Genomic DNA, 20093 nt, shown 5'->3' with positions numbered 1-20093 from the left:
CACACATGATGAATCTGCATTTGGTACATCATTGAACCCTAATCAGATTGAAACAAATTAGATGGACTATGGATGGGTCAGGTTAGTTGTTAGAAATGCAGTTCACATTGTCATTCACAACCTGTCTTCACCGGTTGTATTCGGCGCACGTGACAAATACACTTTGATTTGATTAGCATGGACATAGACAGTTGTGAATCTGATGCAGCTGAAGAGCTACCGCCCCCTTACCCTGGAAAGGGACATTGGACCATTGAAAACGTGCAAATATGATGAGAACTATATTGATTTGGGGTTCACTTATATTGGGAGTAGTGCCTTTCCTCAGCCACAGTGTGTTATATGTGAAAAAGTACTCTCTCACAACTCGATGAAACCTCCACTCTTGCGCAGACATTTAGAAACAAAACATGCCAATTTGAAAAATGAGCCAGTTTTTTTTTTAGAGAGAATTAAGACGACTTTCCAGTATTAAAACCAGTATAAAAGCAACAGATACCAAGAAAGGGCTAGAAGCGTCTTATATGGTGAGCTACCGAGCGGCTAGGACAGACAAGCCCCATACTATTGTGGAGGACTTAATTATTCCTGCTGCCGCGGATATGGCTGGGACAATGCTGTGGTAAAGGCCAAAAAAACTATACAGACAACGAATTCTTCAAACACTGTTTCACGATGCTTCAGTGACATGACAGGAGATATTTTGAAACAATTACTGCTTTCGTGCAAGCCAGTGAATTATATGCATTACAGATGGATGAGTCAACAGACGTGGCGAGCATGGCACAGCTCCTGGTATATGTCCATCACGTTTTTCCGGGGTTCAATTAAGGAAGACATTCTCTTCTGCAAACCACTGAAAACCAGGACAACAGGAGAGGATATTTTTAAAGTACTGGACAGCTTTGTGACATCAAATTGACTTTGGTGGTCAAGATATGTTGGTATCTGTACTGATGGCGCAAAAGCCATGACAGGGAGACATAGTGGAGTGGTAACACACGTGCAAGCAGTTGCTCCCGAGGCCACTTGGGTACACTGCAGCATCCACCGAGAGGCTCTTGCTGCCAAGGGAATGCCTGACAGCTTGAAAGACGTTTTGGACACTACAGTGAAAATGGTTAACTTTGTTAAAGCAAGGCCCCTGAACTCTTGTGTATTTTCTGCATTATGTAATGATATGGGTAGCGACCATGTAACGCTTTTACAACATACAGAAGTGCGCTGGTTATCAAGGGGCAAAGTATTGACACTTTTTGGGAATTGAGAGACAAGCTTAGAGTTTTCTTTACTGACCATAATTTATGGTGAGTTTCTCACACGACTGGCTTATCTGGGTGATGTTTTTCCTCACCTGAATGATCTGAATCTAGCATTACGGGGACTCTCCGCAACTATATTCACTGTTCGGGACAAAATTGAGTCTATGATTAAGAAGTTGGAGCTCTTCTCTATCTGTATTAACAAGGACAACACAGGTTTTTCCATCATTGTATGATTTTGTGTGTGCAAATTAACTCCAGCTTATGGACAATGTCAAATGTGATATAGCTTAGCACCTGAGTGAGTTGGGTGAGCAATTACACAGGTACTTTCCAGAGATGGATGACACAAACAACTGGATTCGTTATCCCTTTCATGCCCTGCCTCCAGTCCACTTACCGATAACTAAACAAGAGAGCCTCGTCAAAATTGCAACAAGCGGTTCTGTGAAAATGTTATTTAATCAGAAGCCACTGCCATATTTCTGGATTGGGCTGCGCTCAGAGTATCCTGTTAAGACACTGATGCCCTTTGCAACCACGTACCTATGTGAAAGTGGATTCTCAGGCCCACACTAGCATGAAAACTAAATATAGGCACAGACTGTATGTGGAAAATGATTTAAGACTGAGACTCTCTCCAATACAACCCAACATTGCAGAGTTATGTGCATCCTTTCAAGCACACCCTTCTCACTAACATGTGGTGAGTTATTCTCAATTTTCAATGAACAAATAAAGTTTTATATGTAAGATGGCTAATTAAAGAGCAAAATTATTGATTATTATATTATTATTTGTACCCTGGTCCTATAGGAGCTCTTTGTCACTTCCAACAAGCCAGGTTGTGACAAAAACTCACACTCATTCTTATGTTTAATAAATTGATCGTATAGTGTGTGTGTGGCAGGCTTACAATGATGGCAAAAAACTATATTTGAGAGCGCACTGACCCTGGTGCTAGAGAGGGTACGCAGCGGGAGGTTGAATGTTTGAAGGGGTAGGGGACTATAAAATGTTTGGGAGCCACTGGCCCACAGCAAATTGAATATATTATGCCATTGTTAGCATTAGCATCAACATACATTGTTTCATTTAATTTCACCTATATATTTAGACACTTTCATTAAATGTTTTTGTTACATGTAATCTTTGGTTCAACCATAATGCATATTAAGCATCATCAACAGGGGGAACAATACTGGGTGTATGCAGATAAACTAGAAAGAATACATTCATTTACAAGACCTGTTCACAGAAAACATAATTGGTCATAAGAAGGGCCTGAGAGCAAAGTGAATACTCAAACCACTAGGGGTCAATGTTGTACCAGGGTCAACCTGATATATGACAAAATAACAAAGGTCAGGGTCTCTTTATCCCTTTAATGCCCAGCCAGTCTACAAAATTCCAAAAACCATTTTCCTTTTTACCGTCCTACCTGCAGGTGTTTGTCAGTCATTCTGCAACATGAACTTGTTCAATGATGAAAGAGGAGCAGCACCTTGTCACAATGCCAAGGATATCTGACCTATCCAAGGCAATCCCTGGCTTTTGTTTATGGGGTTCAATCAATATGTTAGTCTGAGAGTATTCCATATTTGTGTAAGATAGATGTACGTTCGGTCATCATTCATTTTGAAAGGTCATGGACAGGGGTCAGCTACCCTCAATGCACCCACCCTTTTTGTGGATAAAACTTGTTGACCTGTTTTTCTTCATTTAAAAGAATCAATCAATCAAAGTAGTTTGTTTTGTAGGCATTTTCATTTAGTGTCCAGCTAAGTCATTTTAAACCTACAGTTGAAGTCGGAAGTTTACATACACTTAGGTTGGAGTCATTAAAACTTGTTTTTCAACCACCCCACAAATTACTTGTTAACAAACTATAGTTTTGGCAAGTCAGTTAGGACATCTACTTTGTGCATGACAAGTCATTTTTCCAACAATTGTTTACAGACAGATTATTTCACTTATAATTCACTGTATCACAATTCCAGTGGGTCAGAAGTTTACATACACTAAGCTGACTGTGCCTTTAAACAGCTTGGAAAATTCCAGAAAATGATGTCATGGCTTTAGAAACTTCTGAATGGCTAATTTACATCCTTTGATGTAAATTATTTCTGAGGTGTACCTGTGGATGTATTTCAATGCCTACCTTCAAACTCAGTGCCTCTTTGCTTGACACCATGGGAAAATCAAAATAAATCAGCCAAGACCTCAGAAAAACAATTGTAGACCTCCACAAGGCTGGTTCATCCTTGGGAGCAATTTTCAAACACCTGAGGTACCATGTTCGTCTGTACAAACAATAGTACGCAAGTATAAACACCATGGGACCACGAAGCCGTCATACCGCTCAGGAATGAGACAGGCTCTGTCTCCTAGAGATGAACGTACTTTGGTGCGAAAAGTGCAAATAAATCCCAGAACAACAGCCAAGGACCTTGTGAAGATGCTGGAGGAAACAGGGCCAAAAGTATCTATATCCACAGTAAAATGAGTCCTATATCGGCATAACCTGAAAGGCCGCTCAGCAAGAAAGAAGCCACTGCTCCAAAACCGCCATAAAAAAGCCAGATTACGGTTTGCACCTGCACATTGGGTTGTGGCAAAATTTGTGGCAAAATGGCTTAAGGACAACGAAGTCAAGGTATTGGAGTGACTATCACAAAGACCTGACCTCAATCCTATAGAAAATGTGTGGGCAGAACTGAAAAGCGTCTGCGAGCAAGGAGGCCTACAAACCTGACTCAGTTACACCAGCTCTGTCAGGAGGAATGGGCCAAAGTTCACCCAACTTATTGTGGGAAGCTTGTGGACGGCTACCCAAAACGTTTGACCCAAGTTCAACAATTTAAAGGCAATGCTACCAAATACTAATTGAGTATATGTATACTTCTGACCCACTGGGAATGTGATGAAATAAACAAAAGCTGAAATAAATAATTATCTCTACTATTATTATGACATTTCACATTCTTAAAATAAAGTGGTGATCTTAATTTACCTAAAACGGAATTTTTACTTTGCTTAAACGTCAGGAATTGTGAAAAACTGAGTTTAAATGTATTTGGCTAAGGTGCATGTAAACTTCCGACTTCAACTGTAATCCTTATCACACTTATTAACCTTATGTCGATAACCGTAACCTTAAATTAAGACCAAAAACCCCTTTTTCATCCATTTTTATAGCTAATTTTGACTTTGCGGCTATGGTAACTAGTGACAACCCAAGCCAATGGAAAGCAGCAGTTCCTCAAAAATCAGTCTGAGGCAGACGGAAAAGGGTAAACACGTGTCTACAGCAGCAAGTGCAGTCGAACTGAGAGGATTTGTGCCGCCGACGCGCTGATAACCACCACACAGATGCCTGGCCCTAGGCCATAACGGATATCACACGACATTTATTTTTTCATATCATCGTATGGTTTAGCTGTAGGACGTCGAATAGCAACCGTTTGGTTTCGCCGAGTCGCGCCATCGCTGTTGGTCTTTCATTTGGAGGGCTCGCCCTTTCTCCGGGAGTCTGAATGGAAGCAGCAGCCGAGGGAGCAGTTGGGCTGACAGAGGCGAGACCGTTATCCGGGGCTACAGCATCAGACGATGCGGACACTGTCATTGGAATTAGCTACGGAAGGGACAGTGACATGGGTAAGCATTTATTTGTATTGATAATATCTATAACCGGCATTGTATTAGCTATATTGATGCAGTTACAGCCGTGGCGGTGTTTCATCTACTTTTAGCCAGGTAACGTTAACATAGCTAGCCAATAAACCATGCATGGAACGGAAGCTAACTGTTAGCCACACTGACTCAGCTAGCTATCAGATTAGGCCGGCTGTCATTGAGATTACAGTTAGCAACAAACTAACCCACTAAATAGCACGTTAGTTTAACTGCATACAGGGGGGAAATAAGTAATTTTTCAATGGTTTTAGCTTGGACATTTCACTGCTTGTATTGCTGCCAAACCGGGGGGCTCCGGGTCGTGGTTAGCGTGGACGGTTAGAGGAAGCAAGCCTCCATAGGCTTGATGGAGAAGCATGCCAGTGCTGCTGCCCTGTAGTGTGTAAAATAGGAGCGTCATTATTTAGCTAGCTACTATCTTGGAAATTAATCTTCAAAATTATATTTTATTTGCCCTTTCCCTCCTATTTGTCTTATCTAGTACAGGATGAAATAATTGTCTGCCTGATCCTGCTTTTCTTACTGCTCCACCTGAATCATTCGCACAAGATGTAGAGAGCTACTGAATCATGAGACATTTGATTTGTATGTTTTGTCATATAACTAATCAGGTCTGATAGTCCGGGGCAGCTCAAAAAGTGAAATACAGATGCTCTTTGCAATGTATTATTTGATATTAGAAGGGGTGCCCAAAAATGAGGGCATGGCAGCCCTAATATTTATTTACATAATCCAATTTGGCTGCCAATACAGACTTTGGCAAGGTGATATTGAATTATTGTTGCCATATATAATAAAACATTATTTGAGTAGTGGACCAGACTTCAACAATATGCCAGGCATTATATTTCATAAGCAACCAGCCTACAGTGGCAGAAATGGCATGGAAACACCAGAAATCAACCTGTAAGCCACTAGAATTTTGTTGAACTATTACATGAAACACCTCAACAAATGTCTTTAAAAGGTTAAAAACACCATGTTATTAAGTGTGCAGGGTTTTTCTGTCATTGAAGTTCAGTGTTAAAAAAAATCAGAACGGAAAACACTTTCAGTATAAACTTAAACAACTAAAACCAAATATAATGTATGTAGGAAAGATAATAGAGCAATGTAATTTTAAATAATATAATATTTGAGAACTAACAATCACCAAAATAAAAGCTAGATAGTCAGGGAGAATTTACCTCAGAACAAGCTAACTATTGAAATACAAGAACGCATTTTAAAGTCCCCCAGGGATACTTGCAACTGTGATTCTTGAAATGCAGAGTATTTTTTTTAAAATCTGAAATTATACTTTTGTTATATTATTTGCTAGTTCAGTTGGTTAGCTAGCTCTGTCTCATTGACCAAAATGTTGCTAACGCTAGTTAGCTAGCCACTTAATATAACTTGTTTTCCCGACATGGCTAAGTTAGCCATGTCATTAATATAACTCCCATCTGCTGTTGACCTCAGTATATCATTTGTGAGCACTAGTTAGCTCCAAAAGTGGTTGGTTATAGCTTTGACAGCATGTTGATAGTGATATGTTGATAGTGAATTCTGCGCCATTCATTGGCTAGCTACACTAAACATTTTTTTTACCAGGTTCCGGTGAAGCAATTGTAATGACAGTCCCCTAGGCTTGGGCGGTATACCATATATACTGGGTATTTGGAAATAGCCACGGGATGGTTTTTCAATACCGTTAACTATTTTTTTGAAGTTGTAGATACTTTTTGAGTAAATACCTGCAGTCAACCTGTGCAATACGTTAGGAGATAATGCAGAATGCGTTCTTCATTTCAACTGTCACATTATTTTACATTATGAACCTTACTGTTGTTCCCCAGAACAGTTGAGACAGTCATGTGTTTGTTTGTAAATAGCACAACAGGAGAAAGCTGGAGCAGGTGAGTCTGTGTATTGACAGTGGTTGTGTTTTATATTGAAAGTCGTGTTTTTTTTTTTGCTTCAATAGAGTGATCAGGGACGTGCAACTATAGTTTTCCTTCACAGAAAATACATTAGTGCAACAAATTCGGCAGAAAATAGCTTCATATTGACTTCCGGCGCCGACAGAGATGGCCGCTTCGCGTTCCTAGGAAACTATGCAGTTTTTTGTTTTTTTACGTGTTATTTCTTACATTAGTACCCCAGGTCATCTTAGGTTTCATTACATACAGTCGAGAAGAACTACTGAATATAAGATCAGCGTCAACTCACCATCAGTACGACCAAGAATATGTTTTTCGCGACGCGGATCCTGTGTTCTGCCTTACAAACAGGACAACGGAGTGGATCCTATGCAGCGACCCAAAAAAACGACTCCGAAAGAGAGGGAAACGAGGCGGTCTTTTGGTCAGACTCCGGAGACGGGCACATCGTGCACCACTCCCTAGCATTCTTCTTGCCAATGTCCAGTCTCTTGACAACAAGGTTGATGAAATCCGAGCAAGGGTATCATTCCAGAGGGACATCAGAGACTGTAACGTCCTTTGCTTCACTGAAACATGGCTCACTGGAGAGACTCTATCCGAAGCGGTGCAGCCAACGGGTTTCTCCACGCATCGCGCTGACAGAAACAAACATCTTTCTGGTAAGAAGAGGGGCGGGGGCGTATGCCTCATGGCCAACGTGACATGGTGTGATGAAAGAAACATACAGGAACTCAAATCCTTCTGTTCACCTGATTTAGAATTCCTCACAATCAAATGTAGACCGCATTATCTACCAAGAGAATTCTCTTCGATTATAATCACAGCCGTATATATCCCCCCCCAAGCAGACACATCGATGGCTCTGAACGAACTTTATTTAACTCTCTGCAAACTGGAAACGATTTATCCGGAGGCTGCATTCATTGTAGCTGGGGATTTTAACAAGGCTAATCTGAAAACAAGACTCCCTAAATTTTATCAGCATATCGATTGCGCAACCAGGGGTGGAAAGACCTTGGATCATTGTTACTCTAACTTCCGCGACGCATATAAGGCCCTGCCCCGCCCCCCTTTCGGAAAAGCTGACCACGACTCCATTTTGTTGATCCCTGCCTACAGACAGAAACTAAAACAAGAGGCTCCCACGCTGAGGTCTGTTCAACGCTGGTCCGACCAATCTGACTCCACACTCCAAGACTGCTTCCATCACGTGGACTGGGAGATGTTTCGTATTGCGTCAGATAACAACATTGACGAATATGCTGATTCGGTGTGCGAGTTCATTAGAACGTGCGTTGAAGATGTCGTTCCCATAGCCACGATTAAAACATTCCCTAACCAGAAACCGTGGATTGATGGCAGCATTCGTGTGAAACTGAAAGCCCGAACCACTGCTTTTAATCAGGGCAAGGTGTCTGGTAACATGACCGAATACAAACAGTGCAGCTATTCCCTCCGCAAGGCTATCAAACAAGCTAAGCGCCAGTACAGAGACAAAGTAGAATCTCAATTCAACGGCTCAGACACAAGAGGCATGTGGCAGGGTCTACAGTCAATCACGGACTACAGGAAGAAATCCAGCCCAGTCACGGACCAGGATGTCTTGCTCCCAGGCAGACTAAATAACTTTTTTGCCCGCTTTGAGGACAATACAGTGCCACTGACACGGCCTGCAACGAAAACATGCGGTCTCTCCTTCACTGCAGCCGAGGTGAGTAAGACATTTAAACGTGTTAACCCTCGCAAGGCTGCAGGCCCAGACGGCATCCCCAGCCGCGCCCTCAGAGCATGCGCAGACCAGCTGGCCGGTGTGTTTACGGACATATTCAATCAATCCCTATACCAGTCTGCTGTTCCCACATGCTTCAAGAGGGCCACCATTGTTCCTGTTCCCAAGAAAGCTAAGGTAACTGAGCTAAACGACTACCGCCCCGTAGCACTCACATCCGTCATCATGAAGTGCTTTGAGAGACTAGTCAAGGACCATATCACCTCCACCCTACCTGACACCCTAGACCCACTCCAATTTGCTTACCGCCCAAATAGGTCCACAGACGATGCAATCTCAACCACACTGCACACTGCCCTAACCCATCTGGACAAGAGGAATACCTATGTGAGAATGCTGTTCATCGACTACAGCTCGGCATTCAACACCATAGTACCCTCCAAGCTCGTCATCAAGCTCGAGACCCTGGGTCTCGACCCCGCCCTGTGCAACTGGGTACTGGACTTCCTGACGGGCCGCCCCCAGGTGGTGAGGGTAGGCAACAACATCTCCTCCCCGCTGATCCTCAACACTGGGGCCCCACAAGGGTGCGTTCTGAGCCCTCTCCTGTACTCCCTGTTCACCCACGACTGCGTGGCCACGCACGCCTCCAACTCAATCATCAAGTTTGCGGACGACACAACAGTGGTAGGCTTGATTACCAACAACGACGAGACGGCCTACAGGGAGGAGGTGAGGGCCCTCGGAGTGTGGTGTCAGGAAAATAACCTCACACTCAACGTCAACAAAACTAAGGAGATGATTGTGGACTTCAGGAAACAGCAGAGGGAACACCCCCCTATCCACATCGATGGAACAGTAGTGGAGAGGGTAGCAAGATTTAAGTTCCTCGGCATACACATCACAGACAAACTGAATTGGTCCACTCACACAGACAGCATCGTGAAGAAGGCGCAGCAGCGCCTCTTCAATCTCAGGAGGCTGAAGAAATTCGGCTTGTCACCAAAAGCACTCACAAACTTCTACAGATGCACAATCGAGAGCATCCTGGCGGGCTGTATCACCGCCTGGTATGGCAACTGCACCTCCCTCAACCGTAAGGCTCTCCAGAGGGTAGTGAGGTCTGCACAACGCATCACCGGGGGCAAACTACCTGCCCTCCAGGACACCTACACCACCCGATGTCACAGGAAGGCCATAGAGATCATCAAGGACAACAACCACCCGAGCCATTGCCTGTTCACCCCGCTATCATCCAGAAGGCGAGGTCAGTACAGGTGCATCAAAGCTGGGACCGAGAGACTGAAAAACAGCTTCTATCTCAAGGCCATCAGACTGTTAAACAGCCACCACTAACACTGAGTGGCTGCTGCCAACACACTGACACTGACTCAACTCCAGCCACTTTAATAATGGGAATTGATGGGAAATGATGTAAATATATCACTAGCCACTTTAAACAATGCTACCTTATATAATGTTACTTACCCTACATTATTCATCTCATATGCATACGTATATACTGTACTCTATATCATCGACTGTATCCTTATGTAATACATGTATCACTAGCCACTTTAACTATGCCACTTTGTTTACATACTCATCTCATTTGTACATACTGTTCTCGATACCATCTACTGTATCTTGCCTATGCTGCTCTGTACCATCACTCATTAATATATCCTTATGTACATATTCTTTATCCCCTTACACTGTGTACAAGACAGTAGTTTTGGAATTGTTAGTTAGATTACTTGTTATTACTGCATTGTCGGAACTAGAAGCACAAGCATTTCGCTACACTCGCATTAACATCTGCTAACCATGTGTATGTGACAAATAAAATTTGATTTGATTTCATTTTCATCAGATGACAACAGAAGTGAAACGCAATTTGGTTGGCAGCCACACAATTAAATTAGCTTACAATGAAAAAGCATGGCATTTTTGCAAACATGCATGGCCATCATATTTCTAATCTTTATCATATAAAGAATGCCAGCTACATTTCCTAATGTTTTGCTTAAAGTTAATCTTAAACTTTTACAAGAGAACAGTAGGCTGGCTACACAGAGAAAAGTAACTACACATCAGTCAGAGTACTGTCTCCTGAAAAAATGCCCTTTTGTGAATTCTCATCTGAGTGGAGAAGTGCAACTGAAGCACAAAATTCAGCTGTCTGATGCTGAGAAAAGCATTTTAGATCTACATTTACAAAATGCATCAAGATATTTTAAGTTATCTATTTTCCTGCATGAAAAACGCAGAATTGTTAACACGACCCCTAAGTTTAACTTGCTATGTAAGTGGCTTAATTAGTAAGGTGACGGGGCATCATATTGTGTTCGCTTTGAGTCGTGTTTGAGAAGTCATAGCCCTTTTGGGTGAGTTGTTTGTACAGCTGCAACTATCTTGATTTTCTTGCGTTTTTTTCTCCTCTCTGTTTTCGGCCCATCTGCTCCTTCCCCATCTTCCCTGAACATAGCAGGCAGGCCCATTGCCCTAGCGACTCCAGACTCCACCCAGAAACAGCATGTAGGCCTACACATGCTGCTCCAGAGCCAGTACTGTTCTTACTTCAGACAAGCATGCGTCCAAACTTTGCTCATTTGCATAATGCCTCTCATTCACATTAATTAGTAAAATGTCCAAACTCAACAAAAATGACATTTGGTAGCTCCTACCTATAACTTTATGAGCTGGATTGCCTGCCTTTACAATATTTATCTTGCTGATTTAATGGAAATTTGCTACTAATTGAGTTAATTTTGTTAGCATTCTGGTAAAGGTGTTTGGCGCCGACAGAGATGGACGCCTCGCTTCGCGTTCTTAGGAAACTATGCAGTATTTAGTTTTTTACATATTATTTCTTACACCGTTACCCCAGGAAATCTTAAGTCTTATTACATACAGCCTGGAGGAACTATTGGATATAAGAGCAATGTCAACTTACCAACATTACGACCAGGAATACGACTTTCCCGAAGCGGATCCTCTGTTTGGACCACCACCCAGGACAATGGATCGAATCCCAGTAGGCGACCCAAAACAACGGTGCCGCAGAAGGGGCAGACGGAGCGGTGTTCTGGTCAGGCTCCATAGGCGGGCACACCGCCCACCGCTCCCGAGTATACTACGCGCCAATGTCCAGTCTCCTGACAACAAGGTAGACGAAAATCAAGCAAGGGTTGCCTTCCAGGGAGACCTTCCCCAACCAGAAACCGTGGATTGATGGCAGCCTTCGCGAAAAACTGAAAGCGCGAACCACTGCTTTTAATCATGGCAAGGCGACCGGAAACATGACTGAATACAAACAGTGTAGCTATTCCCTCCGCAAGGCAATCAAACAAGCTAAGCGTCAGTATAGAGATAAAGTAGAGTCGCAACTCAACGGCTCAGACGCGAGACATATGTGGCAGGGTCTACAGTCAATCACAGACTACAAAAAGAAAACCAGCCCCGTCGCGGACACCCATGTCTTGCTCCCAGACAAACTAAACAACTTCTTTGTTCACTTTGAGGACAATACAGTGCCACTGACACGGCCCGCTGCCAAAACCTGCGGGCTCTCCATCACCGCAGCCAACGTGAGTAAAACATTTACACGTGTTAACCCTCACAAGGCTGCCGGCCCAGACGGCATCCCTAGCCGCGTCCTCAGAGCATGCGCAGACCAGCTGGCTGGTGTGTTTACGGACATATTCAATCAATCCCTATCCCAGTCTGCTGTTCCCACATGCTTCAAGAGGGCCACCATTGTTCCTGTTCCCATGAAAGCTACCACACTGCACACTGCCCTAAACCATCTGGACAAGAGGAATACCTATGTAAGAATGCTGTTCATCGATTACAGCTTAGCATTTAACACCATAGTACCCTCCAAACTCGTCATTAACCTCTTGAAACTCTAGGGGCAGTATTTCATTTTTGGATGAAAAACGTTCCCGTTTTAAACAAGACATTTTGTCACAAAGATGCTTGACTATGCATATAATTGACAGCTTTGGAAAGAAAACACTCTGACGTTTCCAAAACTGCAAAGATATTATCTGTGAGTGCCACAGAACTGATGCTACAGGCGAAACCAAGATGAAACTTCAAGCAACATTTTTGAGGCGCTGTTTTCCATTGTCTCCTTATATGGCTGTGAATGCGCAAGGAATGAGCCTACACTTTCTGTCGTTTCCCCAAGGTGTTTCAGCATTGTGACGTATTTGTAGGCATATCATTGGAAGATTTACCATAAGAGACCACATTTACCAGGTGCCTGGTGTCCTGCTTCGAAATTGGTGCGTAATCTCCAGCTGCAAGTATTCTTCCATGTGATTCAGAGGAGAAACCAGACTTCCACGAACGATATATCATCGAAGAGATATGTGAAAAACACCTTGAGGATTGAATCTAAACAACGTTTGCCATGTTTCAGTCAATAATATGGAGTTAATTTTGAAAAAAGTTTGGCGTTTTGATGACTGAATTTGTTTTTTTTTGGTAGCCAAACGCGATGAACAAAACGGAGCGATTTCTCCTACACACAAAATATTTTTGGAAAAACTGAACATTTGCTATCTAACTGAGAGTCTCCTCATTGAAAACATCCAAAGTTCTTCAAAGGTAAAGAATTTTATTTGAATGCTATTCTTGTTTTTGTGAAAATGTTGCCCGCTGAATGCTACGCTAAATGCTACGCTAGCTATAAATACTCTTACACAAATGCTTGTTTTGCTATGGTTGAAAAGCATATTTTGAAAATCTGAGATGACAGTGTTGTTAACAAAAGGCTAAGCTTGAGAGCTAGCATATTTATTTCATTTCATTTGCGATTTTCATGAATAGTTAACGCTGCGTTATGGTAATGGACTTGAGGCTGTATTTACGATCCCGGATCCGGGATGGCTAGTATCGAGACACTGGGTCTAGACTCCGCCCTGTGCAACTGGGTCCTGGACTTTCTGGCGGGCTGCCCGCAGGTGGTGAGGGTAGGAAACAACATCTCCAGCCCGCTGATCCTCAACACTGGGGCCCCACAAGGGTGTTCTCAGCCCTCTCCTGTAGTCCCTGTTCACCCATGACTGCGTGGCCATGCACGCCTCCAACTCAATCAAGTTTGCAGACGACACTACATTGGTAGACTTGATTACCAACAACGATGAGATAGCCTACAGGGAGGAGGTGAGAGCCCTCGGAGTGTGGTGTCAGGAATATAACCTCACACTCAACGTCAACAAAACTAAAGAGATGATCGTGGACTTCAGGAAACAGCAGAGGGAGCACCCCCATATCCACATGCACGGGACAGTAGTGGAGAAGGTGGTAAGTTTTAAGTTCCTCGGTGTACACATCACGGACAAACTGAATTGGTCCACCCACACAGACAGCATGGTGAAGAAGGCACAAGAGTACCTCTTCAACATCAGGAGGCTGTAGAAATTTGGCTTGTCACCAAAAACACTCACAAACTTTTACAGATGCACAATCGAGAGCATCCTGTCGGGCTGTATCACCGCCTGGTACGGCAACTGCGCCGCCCACAACTGTAAGGCTCTCCAGAGGGTAGTGAGGTCTGCACAACGCATCACCGGGGGCAAACTACCTGCCCTCCAGGACACCTACACCACCCGTCACAGGAAGGCCAAAACGATCATCAAGGACAACAACCATCCGAGCCACTGCCTGTTCACCCTGCTATCATCCAGAAGGCCAGTACATGTGCATCAAAGCTGGGACAGAGAGACTGAAAAACAGCTTATTTCTCAAGGCCACCAGACTGTTAAACAGTCATCACTAACATTGAGTGGCTTCTGCCAACATACAGACTCAATCTCTAGCCACTTTGATAATTAATAATTGGATGTAATAAATATCACTAGTCACTTAAACAATGCCACTTCATATAATGTTTACATACCCTACATTACTCATCTCATGTGTATATCTACTGCATCTTGCCTATGCCGTTCGGCAATCGCTCATCCATATATTTATATGTACATATTCTTAATCATTCCTTTACACTTGTGTGTGTATAAGGTAGTTGTTGTGGAATTGTTAGATTACTTGTTAGATATTACTGCATGGTCGGAACTAGAAGCACAAGCATTTCGCTACACTTGCATTAACATCTGCTAACCATGTGTATGTGACCAATAACGATTTGATTTTAATAGACGCCCAATGGGCTTTTTTTTGTGTGTTTTTGGTGCAATGTTGTGGACCAAGCCAATAATACTGTATATTCCGAGATGTGAGAAGGACGGTATGATGATATGAAAATCTGGATATCGCCCTATCCTACAGTCCTCCACAACATACCCAATAGTTTCCTGATTAGCAAGGGGTAGTCTGTGTTTAATTACTTTCATTGTGTATTAGAAACTGTTTGAGATCACTGCGAGGGGATTTCACCAGTGATTAAATGGGGAATTGGGCTTCCCAGCAAAATGTTGTCCGAGGTTACAACAATAACCGTAGTGAAATCTCAATTGAAATTTCATGTTTTTTCTGGATCAAAAAGGAGCTTAAGTGGTGCGTGTGACAGGGTGCGGAAATGGGCGCTGTCTGCACAGCATAATGTTAGAACATTTTAAAGGCCTCACATGTTTTGTTTTTTTGTAGCAATTTCATAATTTTTAAGCCAATTGTCTGCAATTGTCCATGGAGCCAAGATACACTTTTGCAGTTTTAATGTTAATTTCCTGCAATTCTACTCATTTTGCCATGGAGCTGAGAGAAAATGTTGGTCTAACAGAGAACCCCACTGCCTTCCAGAGATGGATGGTAGCGGGACCTGAGCTGGCCAAACTACTGGTTGATTTTGAATCCCAGCTTTTGAAGTCCATCACACCAGCAAGCATTCAAAAAATAAGTGGCCAGCTTGTGCAACACAATCTCAAGCATGGGGAATAGGCACTTCTCAATATAAAAAAAATAGCCCAAGGAAGTAATTGTGGATAGGAACAGCTCCATCTATCATAACAATAAGAGGATTAATTTACCACTGCTTAAAAATGCTAAAGCAAAGCCAGTCACAAAAGAGAGAAAGCAACTATCACAATTAAAAAGTGATTGTAGACTTGTCAGCTGACACTACATTGCGTGTAAGTTCCGAGATGGAAACCTGGACGAGTTTGTCTCATTAGAATACACCAATGTCCTCCAGCCCTTTCAAATAACAGAATGCTTAACCTGCCAACCCCAAAATCTGATCTTCTAGGTTTGATCGTTGTAGATTCCTACCCACCTGTGCCCTCTTATTTTGATGCCAAAATCACTGATGGAGCTTTTATTGTCCGTTCCTTGCCTACCCACCAAGTTTCCACATTTGGCAAATATGACAGTAGTGGGCAATTCCAGTGTTATGGATGTGTCACGAACCGGCTCGAAGCCCGTAACAAAAAAATGGGAGACAACGTGGAGATAAGGAATAAAAAATATATATTTAGTAACTGAAGTAACCTATATACAATAAACAATGGTGTAAGTACTCAGTAGTGTAAGCGAGTGGTTGTTTGCAGATATGTGATAATGAGGGGTGTTGAAGGGGGCCAAAGCCACAAAAATGCCACAACCAAAATCCAACAGCGTGTGCATGGAGAGAGTCTCCTCAATGAATGGGGAAAAGGTGTATTTTCTCCCGGGACACACCCGGGCCCAGGTGTGTCCCATTTCGCTGAGGACCCTCCCGGCTCCGCCCACCGACATCCAATTAAGGAATCAAAGGGCAAAGAGAAAGAATTCGGCAGACAGAGTAGGAGGGTCGTCACAGATGTGACATTTGCAGACAAAATGAGAAACAAAATGTCTCATAGAATTGACTTATCAAAGGGGCCTCCCGAGTGGCACAGCTGTCTAAGGCACTGCATCGCAGTGCTAGAGGCGTCACTACAGACCTGGGTTCAATCCCAGACTGTTTCGTAGCCATCCGCGACCGGGAGACCCGTGAGTCGGCGCACAATTGGCCCAGCGTTGTCCGGGTTAGGGGAGGGTTTGACCGGCCAGGATGTCCTTGTCCCATCATGCTCTAGCGCCTCCTTGTGGCGGGCTGGGCGCATGTGCGCTGACTCCGGACGCCAGCTGTACGGTGTTTCCTCTGACACATTGGTGCGGCTGGCAGGGTCATGTTTCAGAGGACGCATGGCTCTTGAACTATGCCTCAGCAACTCCTGAACTTCTTACAGGAGTTGCAGTGATGGGAAAAGACTAACTACTATTTGGACATAATGGAGTTGGGGAGAAAAAAGTACCAAAAAAATAGGAAAAATAGGAATATACAGTTGAAGTCGGAAGTTTACATACACCTTAGCCAAATACATTTAAACTCAGTTTTTCACAATTCCTGACATTTAGTCCTAGTAAAACATTCCCTGTCTTAGGTCAAGTAGGATCACCACTTTATTTTAAGAATGTGAAATGTCAGAATAATAGCAAAGAGAATGATTTATTTTAGCTTTCATTTCTTCCATCACATTCCCAGTGGGTCAGAAGTTTACATACACTCAATTAGTATTTGGTCGCATTGCCTTTAAATTGTTCAACTTGGGTCAAATGTTTCAGATAGCCAAGACAAGCTTTCCACAATAAGTTGGCTGAATTTTGGCCCATTCCTCCTGACAGAGCTGGTGTAACTGAGTCAGGTTTGTAGGCCTCCTTGCTCGCACACGCTTTTTCAGTTCTGCCCACACATTTTCTATAGGATTGAGGTCAGGGCTTTGTGATGGCCACTCCAATACCTTGACTTTGTTGTCCTAAAACCATTTTTTGTGTGTTTTTTGTTGTTGTTGAATCTTCCCCTTTTTTCTCCCCAATTTCGTGGTATCCAATTGTTTTTAGTAGCTACTATCTTCTCTCATCGCTACAACTCCCATACAGGCTCGGGAGAGACGAAGGTTGAAAGTTATGCATCCTCCGATACACAACCCAACCAAGCCGAACTGCTTCTTAACACAGTGCGCATCCAACCCGGAAGCCAGCCGCACCAATGTGTCGGAGGAAACACCGTGCACCTGGCAACCTTGGTTAGCGTGCACCTTGGTTAGTGTGCACACCAAGCTTTAAAACTTCTTGGAACTACCCATCCCTCATCCGGGAGAATTGTCATCAACTACACTAATTAGAATAGCTGAAATCACAAGTGAAATATAGTGAAACACAGCTTAGCCTTTTGTTAATCACCCTGTCATCTCAGATTTTGAAATTATGCTTTACAGCCAAAGCTAGAGAAGCGTTTGTGTAAGTTTATCAATAGCCTAGCATAGCATTAGGTCCAGCTAGCAGCAGGAAGCTTTGTCACGAAAATCAGAAAAGCAATCAAATGAACCGTTTACCTTTGATGATCTTAGGATGTTTTCACTGACGAGACTCCCAGTTAGACAGCAAATGTTCCTTTTGTTCCATAAATATAATTTTTATACCCAAAATTCCTCAGTTTGTTTGTCACGTTATGTTGAGAAATCCACCGGAAATAGCGGTCACGACAACACCGTAAAAAAATCTAATTATATCCATAATATCGACAGAAACATGGCAAACGTTTTTTATAATCAATCCTCGAGGTGTTTTTCAAATATCTATTCGATATCATCAACCGGGACAATTGGCTTTTCAGTAGGAGCGAGAGGAAAAATGACTACCGTAATTTCCGGACTATAAGCCGCTACTTTATTCCCACGCTTTGAACTTCGCGGTTTATACAATGACGCGGCTAATTTATGGATTTTTCCCGCTTTCACAAGATTCATGCCGCCAAAAAACTGAGCACCGTCACATAATGTGACGTAAATCGAGCGCGCTCAAACTTCCCATCATTCTGATTACGGTAGTAATTTTGTCACCCTCGTCATGGCAAAGACACGGAGAAATGCATATGATGCAGCTTTCAAGTTGAAGGCGATTGATCTGACTGTTGGAAAAGGAAATAGAGCTGCTGCACGGGAGCTTGGCCTTAATGAGTCGATGATAAGACGTTGGAAACAGCAGCGTGAGGAACTCAGTGCAAAAAGACAACAAAAGCTTTCAGAGGGAAGAAAAGCAGATGGCCCAAAGTATTTGCAGCCACTCGACATCAGTGTAAATCGTGCATTTAAGGTGGCGCTCCTTGTTCAGTGGGAGGCTTGGATGACAAGTGGGGAGAAATACTTCACTAAAACGGGCCGCATGCAAAGAGCAACTTATGGTCAAGTCTGCCAGTAGGTCCTGACAGCGTGGAGCATTGTCAAAAAATCCACTATCATCAACGGGTTTCGAAAGGCTGGACTGCTGCGTGTTGAAGGGGCAGCATGAGCTCAGCAGGGTATTTGCCTCCGGATGAAAGTGACGAGAGCGACAATGAAAACGATCCAACATCGGATGAAGCAATTCTGAGGCTATTCAACTCCGACACCGAAGGAGATGACTTCAGTGGTTTCAGTGCACAGGAGGAGGAAGATAGTGACCAAGTTCATTTGTTTCAATGTACCGGTAGGCACCTGCGGCTTATAGACATGTGCGGCTTATTTATGTACAAAATACATATTTTTTTATAATTCAGTGGGTGCGGTTTATATTCAGATGCGCTTAATAGTCCAGCAATTACGGTACCTCTGTCTTTTACGCAAGAATCACTCTGAGAGCCCTCAGCTGGCCACTTACGCAGTGTAGTCGTTTACGCTCATTCTTCAAAATAAAGGCCTGAAACTACATCTAAAGGCTGTAGACACCTTAGGGAAGCCACAGAAAAAGGAATCTGGTTGATATCCCTTTCAATGGGCAATAGGGATGCATAGAAAGACAGGGGTTTCAAAATAAGAGTCACTTCCTGATTTGATTTTTCTCAGGATTTCGCTTGCAATATCAGTTATGTTATACTCACAGACAATATTTTTCGCCTGAAATATCAGTTCTGTGTATTTGTAGAATTTGTATTTGTAGCATTTTTGGGAGAATAGACACATACACGGAACCCAAACCGGCGTGCGTCATCGTGCATAAATGTATTTTGTCCCCCTACACTCAACGTGATCATGACACTCAGCTTAAAATATCAAAACAAACTCTGAACCATTGACATTATTTGGGGACAGGTCGAAAACATTAAACATTTATGGCAATTTAGCTTGCACTTGCTAGCTAATTTGTCCTATTTAGCTAGCTTGCTGTTGCTAGCTAATTTGTCCTGGGGTATAAACATTAGGTTGTTATTTTACCTGAAATGCACAAGGTCCTCTACTCCGACAATTAATCCACACATAAAAACAGTCAACCCGAATCGTTTCTAGTCATCTCCTCCTTCATCTTTTAACTTATATGGTGATTGGCATCTAAACTTTCATAGTATTACCATGACAACCGGCAACAGTTCGTCTTTCATTCACCCACGTGGGTATAACCAATGAGGAGATGGCACGTGGGTACCTGCTTCTATAAACCAATGAGGAGATGGGAGAGGCAGGACTTGTAGTGCAATCTGCGTCAGAATTTAGGAATGACTTCTATTTTAGCCCT

At 43.0% G+C, this 20093-nt stretch overlaps 1 protein-coding gene across 6 annotated transcripts in view; it reads left to right on the top strand.

Annotated features, from left to right (window-relative positions):
• Positions 1 to 4580: 4580 nt before the first annotated feature.
• The window catches only part of LOC139409135 (phosphatidylinositol 4-phosphate 5-kinase type-1 gamma-like), an 89857-nt gene continuing 74344 nt past the window's right edge, over positions 4581 to 20093 (top strand). For all 6 annotated transcript variants that reach the window (XM_071153883.1, XM_071153885.1, XM_071153881.1 and 3 more), the window contains exon 1: positions 4581 to 4919. In XM_071153883.1, coding sequence (XP_071009984.1) covers positions 4872 to 4919 — 48 coding nt within the window. In that variant the 5' untranslated portion in view covers positions 4581 to 4871. The remainder of the gene's footprint in view (positions 4920 to 20093) is intronic.

Source organism: Oncorhynchus clarkii, chromosome 5, assembly GCF_045791955.1.
Source record: "Oncorhynchus clarkii lewisi isolate Uvic-CL-2024 chromosome 5, UVic_Ocla_1.0, whole genome shotgun sequence".
NCBI classification, from domain to species: domain Eukaryota; kingdom Metazoa; phylum Chordata; class Actinopteri; order Salmoniformes; family Salmonidae; genus Oncorhynchus; species Oncorhynchus clarkii.
Note: the sequence above shows the minus strand (reverse complement) of the source record. Positions and strands in the feature narration are given on the sequence as shown.